The 17,186-nt window shown below is 40.1% G+C and overlaps 2 protein-coding genes across 2 annotated transcripts; one reads left to right on the forward strand and one right to left on the reverse strand.

Moving 5' to 3' along the window:
- Positions 1-1,285: 1,285 nt before the first annotated feature.
- marchf1 (membrane-associated ring finger (C3HC4) 1) lies at positions 1,286-12,234 on the forward strand. Its single transcript, XM_029501087.1, has 6 exons — positions 1,286-1,360; positions 6,660-6,710; positions 6,873-6,946; positions 8,685-8,865; positions 8,965-9,109; positions 10,906-12,234. The coding sequence occupies exons 1-6, from the start codon at positions 1,286-1,288 to the stop codon at positions 11,226-11,228; spliced, it is 849 nt and encodes a 282-aa protein (XP_029356947.1). The 3' UTR covers positions 11,229-12,234.
- On the reverse strand, positions 11,538-16,372 carry tma16 (translation machinery associated 16 homolog). Its single transcript, XM_029501088.1, has 7 exons — positions 16,315-16,372; positions 16,078-16,187; positions 15,624-15,661; positions 15,083-15,167; positions 14,757-14,905; positions 13,184-13,226; positions 11,538-12,799 (listed from the first exon to the last, which is right to left on the reverse strand). Exons 1-7 carry the CDS (start codon positions 16,315-16,317, stop codon positions 12,610-12,612), a joined length of 618 nt encoding a protein of 205 aa, XP_029356948.1. The 5' UTR covers positions 16,318-16,372; the 3' UTR covers positions 11,538-12,609.
- Between the last annotated feature and the right edge of the window lie 814 nt (positions 16,373-17,186).

Raw genomic sequence — 17,186 nt, forward strand, 5'->3', positions numbered from 1 at the left:
ATCAGTAATTTGTGCTTTTGTTGGCATATTTGTTGTTGAGAGTCCCAGTCAGGGTGAAAGGAACCACAGAACCTTCAGCTCAATGTATGGAGATGCCATCTATATATGCCCCTTACCACAGACGTGTTAACAGTAAAAGTTGTTGCAGGTTGTACTTAGTATTCTCGTGTGGTTCTGAAACAAAAAAAATTGAAAACTAGAAATGTGGTTGCATTGCTGTTGCAATGTAACAAATGTAATTATCTCTCTAAACTGCTTATTTAGCACAAACACAGATAGACACATCTTACATTTTATTTAAATGACCACTTGTTTGCCAGTTTATTTGCTTCTTCCTACTTACTTCAGCCAGCCACTGCTCTTTAGTGATCCCTTTAAGTCACCCATTTTCCAGTTATATCAATTATAATCCTCATGACCTGAGACAATCTGAAATAGGATTACACCTTTACCACCCACACACACATTCTGTGAAGATCCTAATATGTTTGTATATGACTTCTATGGGTTTTGACCTCATAGCCAGGCAGACAGTTTATGTGTCTTTATGTCTCCAACACAAACGGTGAAATGCGGTGGCCTAACGTCTGTCAGTACTTTACTTCTCATGAGGGAGCACCTGAACAATCAGGAGGTATATTTGTGTGTGTGAGTGTGCGTGCGTGTATGTGTATGAGTGCTGTCCATGTGCACAAGTTGTGTAAGCTTATTAGCAGCACCGCTGGTCAGAGGAGGAGATTGAGGTTAGTCTAAGCCCTAATCCTCATGGAACGAATGCTTGTTAGCCAGCAAGTATGACAAAATCCTGGCCCCGCCCGCAGAAGACAGACACACACACACACACACACACACACAAATGCGCACACATCGCTCCAACATACACCTTCCCTGCCTTCTTGTTTACTGCTCAGCTGGATCTCAACTCTCCGCTATCCATCTTTCTCCCTCAGCAGGAGGGCAGAGGAAGAGACGGGTGGGGAGCGGTATGAGTTGGTTTGGACTGTTGAGTAGTTTCCCAGTCGTCATGACGACTTCACAACCCACCATCCCCAGAGCTGTCTTCCTGTTGCCACGGTGACCTGATCCTGATCCATCTCTACTCCTCTCGATGATCCAGATTGGGCTGATAAAGGAGAGCGACCCTGCAGTGCTGTCTCCTTTGCCTGAAAACAGCCCATTGATGGGATAGAGAATCACACGCAAGAACAAAGATCGGAGAACAGGAAGGCAAGCGTGCTAGGAATGTTGTGGGAGTAACACCCGAGTGTTGCCTGGAAACAGCAGCATGCCTGTACAACAGATAACTGTGGTGCCAGCCAGCAACGGCAAGAGTGCACCAAGTTCTAAAGACAAAAATGAGGTGAGTTCCTGACTCTGTTTTTAATTTATTGTCAACCCTCTGAGGTGCTGGCAGTCCTCAGATTTTGTGTTAAGGCTTGAAACTTAAAGTTTGTAATTTTATAAAGAATTAAGATCTCAACAATAGAAATATCTCTATCTTCAGAAGGCCATTTAAATGGTCCTTGAATGCTGATGTAGGAGCATGCCGTGTGTGTGTGTGCACGTGTGTGTGTGTGTGAGTGACAGCCTCCAGTATCAGCTGACAACTCTCTCACACACTCTCACACACAGTATGGATACACTCAGCAGCCTTTTATCACTGTTTGCTCACTTGGGGTTTGGTGCTTTCAACTTTCAATCTTTTACATCCTAAAAAAAGGACATTTTACACGATCACACCACATCATTGCTTGGCCCCTTTGAATAGTTCTGTACAGAGGTTGGTGTAGACAAGAAGTGCCTTGAGTTAACTCTGTTAGGATTTGGTGCGATTATAAATAAGATTTGATTGGATTTCATGATTTGATCATCAGATGTGCATAAGTCTATGAATACACAAGGACAGATGTGAGATAGCATGTGATACTGAAGGCAGAAAGAGAAATGAGGTCATTGTGTCTATACTTGAAGCTGGTTTTGATAACTAAGTTATTTAATCAATTCAGTCACGCCAAGTTAGCATGGCTATCTAAGGTTGTATAAAAAAACACAACAAAGATGTTACTTAATTGTTGCCACTGCATTCATTAATAATGAACTACAGAAATGCTTTTTAAGATCTGCTCTTTTAAGTGTAGCTGTGTTAATTGAATTCACTCTGTGAACTACTGTAAGCCTATAAATGTATCCGGTTGAAATGAGCCAACACTATCAGTAGCCTTTATTACAACAACGAATGCAAATCAACATTATCCATTTTTGGGTTGCTTGGGGTGCTGGAGTCAATCCCAGCTCACACTGGGCGAGGTCACATTGGAGAGGTCGCCATTACATCACAGGGCCAACATTCAGAGACAGAGAGACCAACAACCACTCACACTCAAACCTACAGACAATTTAGAGTCACCAATTAACCTAAACATGATTTCTTTGGATGGTGGGATGAAACACGGGGAGAACATGTTTCATGGACATGATTCCCAGGCCCGGGAACCATCTGAAATTCCTCAGTCTGGCCAGGAACCTGTATTTCCTTGTTACCTGACAGTGACTTCAGTCAATACAGAATATGATTCATTAGCATTTTTTAATATTTTTATTTTTTTTGACAAACAGAAACAGTAGTGGAGGATTACAACACACAGCAGAGTACCCCAGCATCGTGGCTTTGCATTTTAGATTGATAGATCATTAGGCCATTAAGAAGACCACAGGTCAAACACCTTTGTGTCTCAGAACCCTCCTGGACTACACGGTTTACTTACTGGCTTACAGCCTTGTGCACAGTTAAGTTCCTGGCTGATGAGCGGTTAACTATCAAATGTTTATTTATTTATTTTAAAACACACATTTTACACATCATTTTTTCTTGAGGACCCCTTCATTGTCTGGATTATGCTTTTCATGGTGTAAAGAAATTGAAAGGTAAATGCCCTCTGAATGTGCAGCACTCCATGTTTTTAAATCATATAGCTTGTGCTGTTGTATGACCCGGATCCCATCATCCTAATCTTCACCCACTTATCAGTTTCTTCCCACTTACAGTGAGCGATGCTTGTTCTGCGCTGGTCTCCTTGGTTTGAGGTCAGCGAGTCTCTGTTGGCAAAAAGCAAATTTTTTTTGTAGCTGTTGCTACAGTAACCGTGGTGGTGATGGCAGGTATGTGGGTCTCAGTACAGTTTGTAGCTGTATCCACTTCAGGGTTTGCATCTTTTGGGGGGGGGGGGGGGTCGGGGCATTTGAAAGCCAATTATGGCACAACACGAGGCTGTCACATATTTCTGGGCTGAATAATAGATTCAGAACTGTCAGAATGAGATTTTTTTATGTTGCCATGGAGATGCAACGATCAATCTGATCAAAATACAGCAACTCAAACCCAGTGAAGCAGATTAGTTATTGTTTTGATTTTATTTTATTTCATCATAAATGTTTAACATTAAAAGAAAATAAGATTTCAAATGCTCTTTAAAACAGAGCCTGTTAGACGTGACTCTGCATTAGGAACTACATGGGCTGATGTCTAAATGTGGCTGTAGCCAGAATGCAGAACTAAAATTATAGACTTCGGTCTATGCTACATCACTTAATCCCCGCTGCAGAAACATGCACATGTCCATCCATGCACTCACCAAAGTCTCTCCTGTACATCGGAGTCAGAGTATTAGCAGAGAATCATAGTGTCCGGTAAGTGATAGTTGGACTTAGTTTCCACTCTGTACTGTGAAGGTGAGGTGAGTCTAGTAGAACAAAAACTGCTTCTTTTGTTGCGTATAGTTCTTAATGCAAGTTTTCTAGCTGGGAGTGATTTGTTGCATCTTGCTGACCTGTCAGACTGAAAGTTTTGGATGTTGTGGATGTTAAGAAGCTAGTGTACCAGTAAGAACGTGTCTTGTAAAATTCACAGACCAATGCAAATGCTGCTACTGCGCAGATGCTATAGAAAAGTGTACACATGTTGGATTTTTCTGTAAAGTGTTTAAAAGGCGATTGTAGTATTTGGATCTGTGGTATGTTGAGTCTGCTTTGTACAAACCTTGTTCTCCTAATTCTGTTTGGCCTTAGCAACAGAATTCAGATTTATTGTTTTGTGTCTACGTTTTCCTGTGTCTTTACCATCTCCAACAGGGAATATTTGACATTTATGTTCCTTTTCAGCTATGGCTTAGCATATATCTGTTATTAATGTTGCCAACTGCTCGCTCTTTTTTTCTCTGACCTGAGGAAATTGTTATTAATAAGGGTTAATTTACCTGGAGAGCTATAATGAATTATTATTATTATTATTGTTGTTGTTGTTCCTGTTGGCATTGTTGTCATCACCTGTTAGACCTCTGTTTACTGAATACAGAACTACTGGTGGAAAAAAGTCTGCTGCATACTGCTGATTTATTTACACACATGTAGCTGCCAGTGGTTGTTGTCAAACTTCACACTTGTGAGCTAAATTTCAGCTTGTGTATTTCATCATATATTTTTTAAAATGCCACCACAGTATTTTTATCCTCTTAATGATTGACATATTTCAAGTTATGGGTTTCTTTCCCCAGAATTGATAGCCAAAATCTATCACTCCCATACTTTCTAAACAGTTTAATGTTAAAGCTGCCAGCCATTCTCTAAATGCTTCTACAAGGACATGTATCAAAATGCAAAATGAATATTTGTGTACACCTGGAGAGAGCAAATGCTTTCATATTTATTGAATCATGATTTTCTAATCATCTTATAGAAGTTTGGGACTAAAATTAAAGATGTGCCACTTCTGAGAAACAACTTATCTGCCGTTGATGTTTGTGTAATATTTCAGTCAGTTAATCAATTACTGATTTGTGCTGTGGGGACAGACTACCAAAACCTCGCACACATGCACCTGTCGTCACAGGTACATGTGTCCATCCTCTCTAACACCCAGAATGTTTACTTTGACTCCAGGACTACTGATTTAAACTTGGCAATGGGCAAATCCCTTGATCAGCTTAGATTAGGCAGCCTCCTATTTGTCAGTGTCCCTCTTATTTATTTCACCAATCTCCACACTGTGTACTCACAACTGAGTATGTGTGGGCTGCTGTGCTCGAGCTCTGTTTTGATCTTTTAATGTCAAATTAAAAAAAAGTGTCCTTCCAAATTAGAGACTTACCACGTTAAAATCTGTAAGACACATGATAATCTTTCACGCTTCATACTGTGACACCTATGGCCATTATTTTGTGCCAGCCAAATATTTTACGAACAGTACTGGGACAGGTTTAACTCTTTCAGTGCATCTAATCAGGTATGCACTAACTATTGTCTTTTTTAAGTTTGAATTCTTTTTTTGTTTTTATCTCAATAGCTGAGCTTGTATATTAAAATCAAAACGTACTGTTAACTGAGTAAGTAACTAAGTAACACCAACTGTCTGTGTAGCCAGAATTTGATATAAATAATTATCTGTCCCATAAACCTGTCCAAAAACTATTAAAAATAATATCAGTGAGCCACACAGACAGTGCACTGTCCCATGTTTCGTCACTGGGAAGAAAGTGAGTGTTGTCTTTCTTTGTGAGTCAGTCCCACATGCACCTGGTACTGTTAGTACACACAGCAGTCTGAAAGCAGTCTCCACTGTCATTTCAGCAATGTTGCCCATTTCACAATAAAACACCTGGCTGCCAGCTGCGAGGCCAGTGACAACAGGCAAGTTCAAGGAGTGATAGTTGTGGGAGAAAATATTTGGATTTGATTTGAAAAGGACAAGAAAGCTAGGAGTGTTTTGATGAAGCTTAAAATAGTTTTATTAAATCTTATTAAATCTTAGTTTCTCCCTGCAGCTTTTGTAAACTTCAACAAAAGCATTTCTGTCCAGCGGTTAAAAGATTTCTGAATAAATGTACAGCTTATGCATGTTTATTTCATGTTTGACAAGAAACAATTTACTTGTGTGTTTGTGTAACCTCATAATTTCCAACACTTTTGTTTTATTTACAATTAATTTCTCAATTACTGTTTCAGAAAATTTATCACACTTTTGATATAAACTTTTGATAATAAAACTATTATCAATGCTCACTTCTAAGCTGACCAGGTTTGAGGGTGCGGCTGTGTCTGGGGAAAATAACTTGAAACATGCATCAAACACCAGGAAGGATGTGTGTTTTTATTTTGGTTAAACCTTGTTAGTGCTTGGTAACTCCCACACACCACCGTTTCCTGCCAACAGGAACTTGTATGCAGAAGGAAGATGGTGCATGCAGAGAACAAGGCTATAGATGAGTTGAGTTTAGTTCAATCAGTACTCTAGGAAGTTCCAGAAAAAGTGCTTTAAGTTGACTTTAAATAGCTAGACACATTGCAAAGCAGCATCTTGGTAATAGGATTGGCTGGCTTTAGCTCAGGTCACAATGAACTAACGAGGACACGTGGCCACACACGATTTTTAACACAGGACCAGGGCACAGTGGTGATGTTAAAAGCAGCTTAGTTTAATTACAATGTGTTTTAATGTTCGCTCGACTCATTAAGTCAAAGTTTCTTCTTGTCCTAATACATATTTGCTTTCGCAGAAACTTATAAAATGAATAATTGCTTGTTGTAGCTCTGCAACAGATCACACTAAAACAGGTAGATGATATTTTCCAGGTTCTCTAATGATTTTCTGTATCTTCTCTCTGCAGGGGAGGAAGGCCCCTGGGCGCTCAGGCAGTCGATCCAGCAACATCTCCAAGGTAACCACTGAATATTGGACCGCTTAAAGGGCCAAATTCGAGATCAGTTCATAGTGCTGTACACCTGATTTGCAACAATGCACAAATACTAAAAGTTTTTTGACTCAAAGAAGTTTGATAATTGACTTGCTACAGCTAATTTGAGTTTGTCGGTTATTGCAGGCCAGTAACTCTACAACAGGGCTAACTGCAGCCTCAAAGACATCAATCACCCCGTCTTCTCAGGACATATGCAGGTAGGAGCTGTCTATTTAAGTGTCATTCAGAAATCATGCTTATATGGGCAGTGAAAGTCAAAAGCCAGAAGAAAGATATCCCTTCTCTCATCAAACACAAACACCTCTCTTAAAGGCATGAACCAGCCACAGTGCTCTCTGCGATATTAATGTGCACAGTTTGAAGCTTCTCTTCCACTGAGTGAATTGGCCCCAAGGACAAAAACAAAATTAAAGATGCAGAAATCCAGTGTTACAATTATGAAAGGAAGACAACTGAGTGCAAAAAGTGTATTCTACAGTTTATTATCCTCTTTAGGGGTGCAGTCATGATGCTGACAGACCTGTATGTATGAGAGTGCTTGAATCTCCATTTGTCACTTACCATTATTTACCGTTTCAGAAATCATCATTTCCTCTGTTTGTTCCTTGGCCTGATGATCAGACTAAACCCCCCTTTATTCCTCTCTATTTTGTTTCACAATTTGATTTATCTAATTATGCAAATATTTTTAGTTTTATTGTCCAGACTTGGTGGTTTTTCCACCTTCACTCATATTTCATGTTACACAGTTACTTTTTTAGTGACATTTTTTTTCCATATGAAAAACGCTGGCAGATCTGGATTTTCCAGGACAGAAGTTTAGCAAATTTAGTTTCAGGCCAGCTGTTTAGTTATTTTCTCACTTCCATGTCTTTACCATCTTGTTTTATCTTATTTTCACACATCTGTTTGTCTGTGTGTGTGTGTGTGTGTGTGTGTGTTCAGCTCAGGCCAGCTGACCCGTTTAGACAAGGATGCTTCTGAATCCCACAAGCACAACAAGCACACACACACCTCCAAAATGACAGTCACCAGCACGACTCTGGGTTCATCGACTCAGGCCCAGAAGAAGCAAGTGAAGCGTCGTCATCGCCGCAAAAGGAGCAGCTGCACTGCCTTCGACTGCATGGAAACCAATGGCAAACAGGAGCAGACAGACCGCAGCTACCGCAGCCTGAGCTCTGACCGCAGCGAGAGGGGGGAAAAGAGGGAGCGCTCTTTCAAGAATCGAAGGGAACTCCCACCTCGTCTTCGCTGCTCAGCTGCCCCACAGGATGATTCTTCCTCTGAGGACGAAGTGTGCCGCGAAGCCCGCAGCTGGAGCAAAGAGAAAGCCAGAAGAGCGCGACGGCGCAGTGGCAGCAGCCGTGAAATGGAGGGGGCCAACAGAGGTAAAGGAGGTGAAGACAAAGCAGATATGGAGTTGCAGTCGGTGGGCTCTGACGAAGAGAGGGAAAACCAGCCTCTGGTGAAGGACACCGGAGGCCTGAAGAAGCGCCACTCCAGCCATGGCTCAATGAAGAGAGACGGACATGTTTCACAGAAATGTCCACAAAGCAGACATATGGAGAAGAGCAACACGTCTGCTCATAGCCCAGGAAGCAGCTCTTCACTGACAGAGGATGCCGAGGAGCTCATTACCAAGAGATACCAAGAAAAGGGCTCAGGGGGTGGAGACATGTCAGTGCCCACACTAGGGAAACACTGTAGTGTGAATGGAGGGATGCCACAGCAGTGCTCTGATGACTCTGAGCTTGAGGTTTGCAGGTTAGTGGGTTTTCATGTGCACGAAAGTCATCTGTCACTGTGAAGCTCAAGTTTATTCTCCAAAATAATTAGAGAGACAAGTGACAACAACAGGAACAAACTGTAATGCTACTGTAGCTGCATTTTTACTTTAACTAATCTCTGTGCATGTTTTCTGTGTGTATGTAGGATCTGCCACTGTGAGGGAGATGACGAGTGCCCATTGATAATGCCTTGTCGCTGCACAGGGAGCCTGAGTTTCGTCCACCAGGCTTGTCTCAACCAGTGGATCAAATCCTCTGACACTCGCTGCTGTGAACTCTGCAAGTTTGACTTTGTTATGGAGATGAAGCTCAAACCTTTACGGAAAGTATGTACACACTGATAAATCTGTCTTTCTCTCCAGAAAACCTTCCATCCATCTTGACTAATGTCATCTGCTGTCCATCTTCATCCCTCTGTCTTTCAGTGGGAGAGGCTACACATGTCGAAGAGTGAGAGGAGAAAGATCTTCTGTTCTGTTTTGTTTCACTTGATAGCAATAGTGTGCATGTTGTGGTCAGTCTACGTTCTGGTCAAGAGAACCGTTGAAGAAATCAGAATTGGGAAGAATGGTCAGTACCCCCCCCCCCTCTCTCTCTCACATACCGCAATCACACAGGGTGAAATTTGAATATTTCCTTTTAATGAAACAGTTTCATAATCTGTAGCCTCTTCAATGTTCGATATGGAGCTTTTCGCCACAAGCATTTAGCTCTACTCAACTGTTGTGAATGCAGTTTACCTGGATACGTTGATTTGCAGATTTTATTCCCCTTTAAGATAGATTAGTAGAATGAATTAGCATTAATTACTGAGTTCAACAATGTTAAATGTATTTTCCATATTAAAGTATTGTAAGGATGTGAGCTGCTCAAGCCTTGACATGCAAATTTGTGAAGTAAGAGCCACTCCATCACGCAAACTTTTTAGTCACAGAAATATTTTTTAAGCTCTGTATTTTCCAGCTCATTGTGGAGGTCCTAAACTCCACAGGGCAGCTTTAACCTTTTCACCCAGTGATCTCTGCACCTGTTTGATTCTGGTGATGTGACTTTGAAGTGCTGTGTTGATGTTTTCTATCATGAACGCAGTATTTAAGTGTATAGTGTCTACTTCATCAATGTACTAGACAATATAAAGTATCCCCCTTCAAATTAGATAGCTAATATATTCAAATTTCACAAATAACTGAGTGAAATTTGTGACTTTATGTGGTTTAAAATTTAGTTGTTTGAAAAATGAAAGATTTGTAGACTTAAGATTTAAGAGTTAAACTGACTTGATTGTGTGTGGATCCACAGCCCCCACAAAACAGATATTTAGCTAAACTGCAAATTTCTTAAGGTTTATGTGACTGCAAACCAATGTAACTTAATCTGCTACTTTTGTGATTTATATTTTAGTCACATATCACATTTGTGGAAAGGACATTCAGTTCAAAAGCAACAGTTGGCAACAGTTGTTTCCATGGCAGTGGAAACAAACCTGTATGCAAATACAAGGTTCATGAAATGTTCATGTCCGTTTCAGATGTTAGTGTTCTAGTCAGAGTGAAATCGAGGAATGTGCTGGTTACAGCTTCAGTTTTATTGGAATTTCTCACAGTTTATGACATTGCTCAAATGAACAAGGTGCACATACTGTAGATTTACCCCTCTGTGCTTATGTATGTATGTTGTTGTCTTCAGTGTTGGTGTGGTGTGTTGTGTTGTTCTGTGAGCCTCGTGTATCAGTCTTTCACTCTCATGTTGCAGGAGTTAACATTAGAGGCAGAAATCATACACTCAGTGGCCAGTTTTAGTTTTAATATATAACATAACCACTCTGCAATACATCCTGCCATCATGACCATAGAAACTTCCCTTTCTGTTGAAAATAAATAGTTCTAAAGAGGTAGTGATCTGGTAGTTTTTGAAAATATATTTTGCTATCCTGTTGAGCTACGGGTGGAAAGAATTGTAGAATCACCTGTGAGAATAACACAAAACAGTCCAACAAATGTCATAAAATAATATAAACACCTCCCTAATACAGTTTAGATATTCATATTGACTGGGGTACATTTCCGCTTGGTGTAACTATGAAACTGGCAACTCAGTGTAGAATATGTTAAAAATACTTCATATATTAACATGAATATAGATTTGTTGTATGAGACAACATAGCAGGAAGCAAATTTCCAGACATTATAGAAATAAAGAGAAATCACACTCACTCTTGATTGCAGAGGAATTATGGAGAATTTCTCTTCTGAAGTACTATTCACAGCAGGGTAAGCACAAAGTGCACACAGCACCCATCATGATCCAGTACACATTCTGCAGGTTGGCTCACAGTGCACTTTGTGTTTATGTGCGTGTGTCCTCAGGTGTGCTGGAATGGCCCTTCTGGACTAAACTGATCGTGGTGGCCATAGGATTCACGGGTGGTCTCATCTTCATGTACATCCAGTGTAAAGTGTACCTGCAGCTGTGGCGCCGCCTCAAGGCCTTCAATCGCATCATCACGGTACAAAACTGCCCTGAAAAGGATCTGCGCAACTCTCAGGCTCAGCCCAGCGTCCTCGCCAATGGCCGGCACGAAACTGTAGAGGTCCCAGTAGGCCCACTGCCGGCCCGGGCCCCCGAGGCACAGATGGACTCAGACATGTCAGGGGATGCTGCAGTGGCACCGGCACAGAACCCCGTCTGATGCTGATCCAGTCGCTCAGACAAACCCTGCTCATCCTGCTCTTACAACACAAGCTGGTGTGACCTCGATGTGATTTAGTCTCAAGTGTTTCAGTTTTTTGTGCTCAGCTCATGTGATTGCTGATCCTAAAAGACACAAAGGATGGATTTAAAGTGAAGGAATCAATCCTGTCCCCCAGTGATCAGTGATACTTGGGAGCTGAAGGAAAGTGAATGTGCAATATAAGGAAAAATTTTATGGGCCTGAAAATAGAGAGGAGATGTAAAGGAAAATAAAGCCATCAGCAAGGAAACACTGTAAAGACTTATGTGCTATATTGACACCATTTTATTAATGTATGCACTTTGAAAAACCGCACTGACTGGGATTAAAGTTACACTCTGTGGATACTGTTTACCAAAGACCTCACTATGTTTCAAACAAACCACGTCGGAAGTCGCAGCCGCCCTGGACAGCTTGTTGTCACATAGTCTTCATATTCTCTTCACACAGCTACTATCTCCAAACAACACAAAGATGATGATGGTGTCATTTGAAGTGATAGTTTAAAAGAAAAAGAAAAAAGAGCAAATGTTTGAGAGAATCCAACAGGGTCTATGTTTGAAACGTATTGAGGCCTTAAGTCTCCCAATCAATCAGGCGTTTGACACCAAAGAGTCAGATATTATGAATAGAGTGACAACTATTGAAACTGTTTCTTTAGGTCAGTCTGATATTTAAAAAAAATTATGTTAAATGTCATAGAGGAAAGTTCTGAATATTTCTTGAAATAGCACATCAAGTAGGCCAAATATTAATGTTTCCTTCGGACAGTTTGCAGCTTTATGTGATCCTGCCCTGCGAGGTCCATCACTTATTCATTCATTTAATACATTAACAGCTTTCATGGTTGCCATTAGTCCATGTTTTGTTTTAGGTGATGACAGTGTCCGTTTGAAATGACACACTGTGTGAATGACCAGACAAGTGCTGTTTATGCTTGTCCACTTTTCTACAGGTTTATTTTTTTTTTTTTTTTTGTGTCACCATCAAGTCATGGAAACAACTTTCTGTGTCTTCTGTCTATTACAACATCACAGCACCTAACATCTTTGTCAGCACTTTTTCTATCTCTGATTGGATAAATCTGATTATTCAGGTTACGTAGAAAGCATGTTTGTTTGTGTAATAAACAATGACTGTAGAAACCCTCACAGGTTGGTGATTGTTTCACATACAAGCAACAGAAAGAGAGGGTTGACTGAGGAAAAAAGGCTGTGCTGCCATCTTCTGGATAAAAATGGAGCAGCAGCTTCTACGCACAGTCTCATAGTTGATGTTCTCTTGTCCTGAATGGATGACTGAAACTTTACTACACAGTCACATGAGAAGAGGCTCAGGTTCAGTCCGACATCAGAACCATCTCATTCACCTGTTCATCCTCCAGGGTGTTGTCTGCATCCTCATCATCCTCACTGCTGTCTTCTGCCTCATTGTGCTGGTCCTGTCCTTCGCTCTTCGTGTCCAGACCTTTGTTTGACACCTTTCGCAGTTTAATGTTTGGAAGTTTCTTCAGATCACCGGTCCACTCCCTGCCGAACAAAAACACATCACATCAAAAGTTATCAGAGAGGATCGTCAGAATCTCTCGCATCCAGAGCCAACGGGATTTTTCCTTCTCTAAGGTAATGTTTGTTTTCCATTATATACAGCTCAGCCCTAACACAGAGTAGAATATAACAACATGAGGTTTCTTTGACTGGAGGCAATCCAGAGACAACTGAGCTTTGTCCAATCCAATGAAAATGACAAGAGTTACAATTTAGACACCTGATTGAATTAGCCAAACGGGAAGCAATATTTATTTATTGCACAATCACATTCTTTCAAAGCCACAAAACCTGTGAAGTTTTGAAAACAGGACATTTACAACAAAATATTTAATCCAGCTGACTGATTGAATCAGATTCTCTCACCTGAATGTTTTCAGATGTTTTGTATTGATGATGTCTGGGATCTCTGTGGTGGAGACAACACAAAGCAAGTTACACAGGTCCTAACATCTGGGGGGTATTCCAGGTAGCAGGTTCAACAAACTCTGACTTGAAACTTAAGTTGCTCAGATGTGTACAACCTCTATAAAGAGCCATCATCAATAGAGCCCCGAGACCACGAGTCACCATGACAACCGAGAAAAAAATGCTCCCTGAGTCAATGCGTAAGGTTGAAAGTACTATTCCATTGATTTTACATTTAACCGTAAGAGATCGCAGCTTACATTTCCAGATATAAATAGGAATATAATCTAATTTTCATTTCCATCCATCAGGGGAGAAGGGTACTTGGAAGCAGTTAAAAATTAAATATAAAAAAATCATTCAAAAAGGTAAGGCATATTTTGCTGGCCTATGATTGTACCTAACTTTGATTTTAATTAAATTTTTTTAATTCACTGAAGATATTTAACAAAGTAAATATTAATTCAAGTAGTAATTTACGGACGGTGAACATAACCTGCTCGCTGGCACTGGCACTCACAAACCCAGAACAAAATGTTGTTTTCATGTCATCTCATTTAATACCCCACTTAGTAGATTAACACATCGCACAATGTTTACACAGTTTTATTGAAGTCATTAAAAAGTGATGATGTGTATATGAACAAAATAATATCTACTAATTAAAAAAAAGAGATTAACATTGGAGTTCTGCTGAGCCAACAGAAAGAAGGCAGAGCCCCGAAAAACAGGTGGAGCCGTCAACACCACTGAAACGACCAGTGGCTGAGGGCTCATCTGAGCCTGTCTGAGAAGAAGAAACGCTGTCTGCTGCCACAGGGAGAGCAGCAGAATGTACATCATTTAAAATAATAGAATATATGATTTCTGAATCAGTCACCTGCAATTCTGTTGAATTCCTCTTTGATGTTTCTTACAGGTTTGTGTCCCGGGAACACTCCCAACATTGGGAACAGCCGTTTCAGTGCAAGAGTTACTTTTCTCACAGCTCTACACACTGTTGTATTTCCAAAGCGCTCTACATTTCCGATGTTGTAACTGCTGTTTGCAAAAAGAAAAAACAAAACAAAAACGTAGCGCTACGCATAAAATTAGCTGTGATGTGAGTGCACGTCCACGGTGTGTGAGGTTGGTAATGTATAGCTGGAGAATGTTACTGAGGCAAATGACAGATGCTCCTCTGGAAACGACTGGACATCTAATCTCAGTCAGAAGATTCTCTCGCCACGTAAATCATTTTGAATAATTCGATATCAATCGGATTGGGAATGAATGGGCAATCCATGTCAAACAGTCGTCTTTGTCTGGGAGGAGACAGGTAGAAACTCAGTGAGCAGGTTATGTTCACCGTCCGTTACCATGGTGATTGGCTCAGAGTCTCAGATACCCCTCTCTCTGGAACAGATAACTCAGAGTTTCCCTCATCTCAGGGTTAACATACCCAGAGTTTTAACATAACCTGCTTTCTGGAATACCCCTCTGTTGTGCAAGTGTGCGTACGTGTGTGTCCATTGATACAGTGGAGACTCACCAAATCCAACACCCTTGTACTGCGCTCGCTCCCGCTCCACAGTCTGTTTGATGACAGCTTCTCTGGCGCTATGGAGACGGCCCTGACGACCTTTGATGCCATTCATCAACTCAATCTGCTCAAGTTCAGCATCAAATCTTTTGAGGTACCTGAACAGACAGAGAGACACACAAAAGCTCATTGTTGTGTTTCTATTTAGAATTTTATTACCACAAAATAAATGTACTATTAATTGTTTTCCCTCTTTAGCAATGTTTCTTAATACCGGTATATCATAACAAAAGATTAGAGGATATACATGACATTTTGAAAAAAATCCTTACAACCTCTCAATAATGTCACAAGCATCTTTTCTGGTGTAAGACGTCTTTGCTGGATCCAACTGCTCCTGAAACCACAGCAGCTTCTCACCTGTGAGTGAAGAAGAGAGGATCCGCTTTGTACCAAAAATAAATACTGGCCCCAACGTGACGAACTCAAAAGCTGAAACATCTGAAAGTAATTTTCAGATTTAGAAGATACATGTAGTTCAACAATAGAAGCTTTACAGGCTGTACTTTTTTTTTTTTTTTTAAAAAAGGAGGGATAAACATTAAAAGGTGAGCAAATGGGATATGATCTACAAAATACTCCACAAAATAATCAAAATTGTGTGCTAAAACAGCGCGGCATGCACCCTGGACAGATTGTCAGTCTATAAGCTGCAGGACACTGGCAGAAGGCTGTACTATGTGCTTTAACGCCATGCTGCACAGGTGGCAGAGCTGTAAAGTCAAAGTGGATCCATAACAGGAACGCACAACTGTCAGGACAGCTTGGTAGAGACGTGTGACTTTAAGAACACAGAAGAATGAAAATCCATCTTACCAACGCTGCTCAGACGGGTGGCTTTGTCATTCTTCTGTCTGCAGTGTCAGAGAAAACAGTGGAATTAAAACAGTTCTTCTCATTATTTTTATTATTAACCCATCAAGTGTCTTACACGGGATGTTAAACCTAAAATCTTCGCTGTTTTAAGGCTCGTTTTTCATGTCTGTTTCATACATGAATAAATAAATATTCTAAATTTTATACATTTTCAAATGCGAGTCCAGAGTTTTCAGTCACCTCTGATTCAAATCATTCAAACCTCTACCATGTCAGCGATTCATTCAACAGGTTTACATGTGGTAAAACAAGTTGTTAAATCTGTTCTTGATTGTGGTTAAACTGGTCCAGATTTGACAAAACCATGTTTTCCGCAGATGGTTAAACGAATGTAGACAGAGAAGCACCAACGTGCTACATCAAAAATACAACATATAATTTTTTTTCTACGCACTTTTCTTTCCTCTTCAGTCTGATTTCTTCTCGGGCCAGATAGGCAGCTTTCCTGCTGAACGGATGAACGACTTTGTCCGACGCTTTTCCTTTAGTTTTCTGCACCTTCGGCTGAACAAATTCACAAATTCACCGTCACAACTTTCATCCGGCGATTAAACCCTAAAAAGCTTTTATGCGATTTAAACAACAACACGAACTGAAGTTAGCTCACAGGGACATTTCACAAGAGTTTTACCATTTTATGTCTCTGTAAACACGTGTGATGCTTCTCTAGTGTTGACAACTGCACCGGAAGTGGGATGGTCCGTCATCAAATGGTGTCCGAGTTCGTTTCGGTGAAAGCAGCATTGTTCCTGTTTTCTTTTCTTTTTTCTTTTTCTTTTTTAACAAAAGTCCTCAAATGTATTTGATAAAGTCTTTTTTTAACTGTAAATTTTGAATAACTAGTTAATCTCCAATATATATATATATATATATACATATAAAAAAGATTATCACATAAAATATCATATTAACATATAAATAATCTATGAATACTTACTGATAAAAGCAAATATCAAAATAGGGCGAGATTGTTATCTTTGTTGTTATTTGTTCACGAAATAACATACACTAACATTAACTGCTACAAAGTTTAATTAAATTATATGATTTTTTACTTTTTTATTAGGGTCTGTATTCAGTATCAGCAGGAAAAAATAGATTTAAATTAACAATAAAATGTAATTAATAATAATTTCAAAAAAGAAAGAATACAACACAAACCAGTGTCCATAAATGGGATGCTGATAATGATCAGTTTAGTTCAAACTGTTTCAGAGACAGGTTGAGTACAGTCAGCCTCCCATGTACAGTGTGTCCTCAGTTCAAGAGTTTACACTGTATCACCAAAAGTATGTAAGTGTGCATGTTAGTAAGTATTAAAATTAAATTAAAAACAATGAAAAAGGTTCCCGTTACTTATCTATCATTGTTATAATAAAATAGAGGCAGCACGGTGGAATAGTGGTTAGCACTGTTGCCCACAACAAGAAGGTCACAGGTTCAATTGCACAGAAGGCCTGGTGCCTTTCTGTGCAGAGTTTTCATGTTCTGTGTGGGTTTCAT

Source organism: Echeneis naucrates, chromosome 1, assembly GCF_900963305.1.
Source record: "Echeneis naucrates chromosome 1, fEcheNa1.1, whole genome shotgun sequence".
Lineage (NCBI taxonomy): Eukaryota > Metazoa > Chordata > Actinopteri > Carangiformes > Echeneidae > Echeneis > Echeneis naucrates.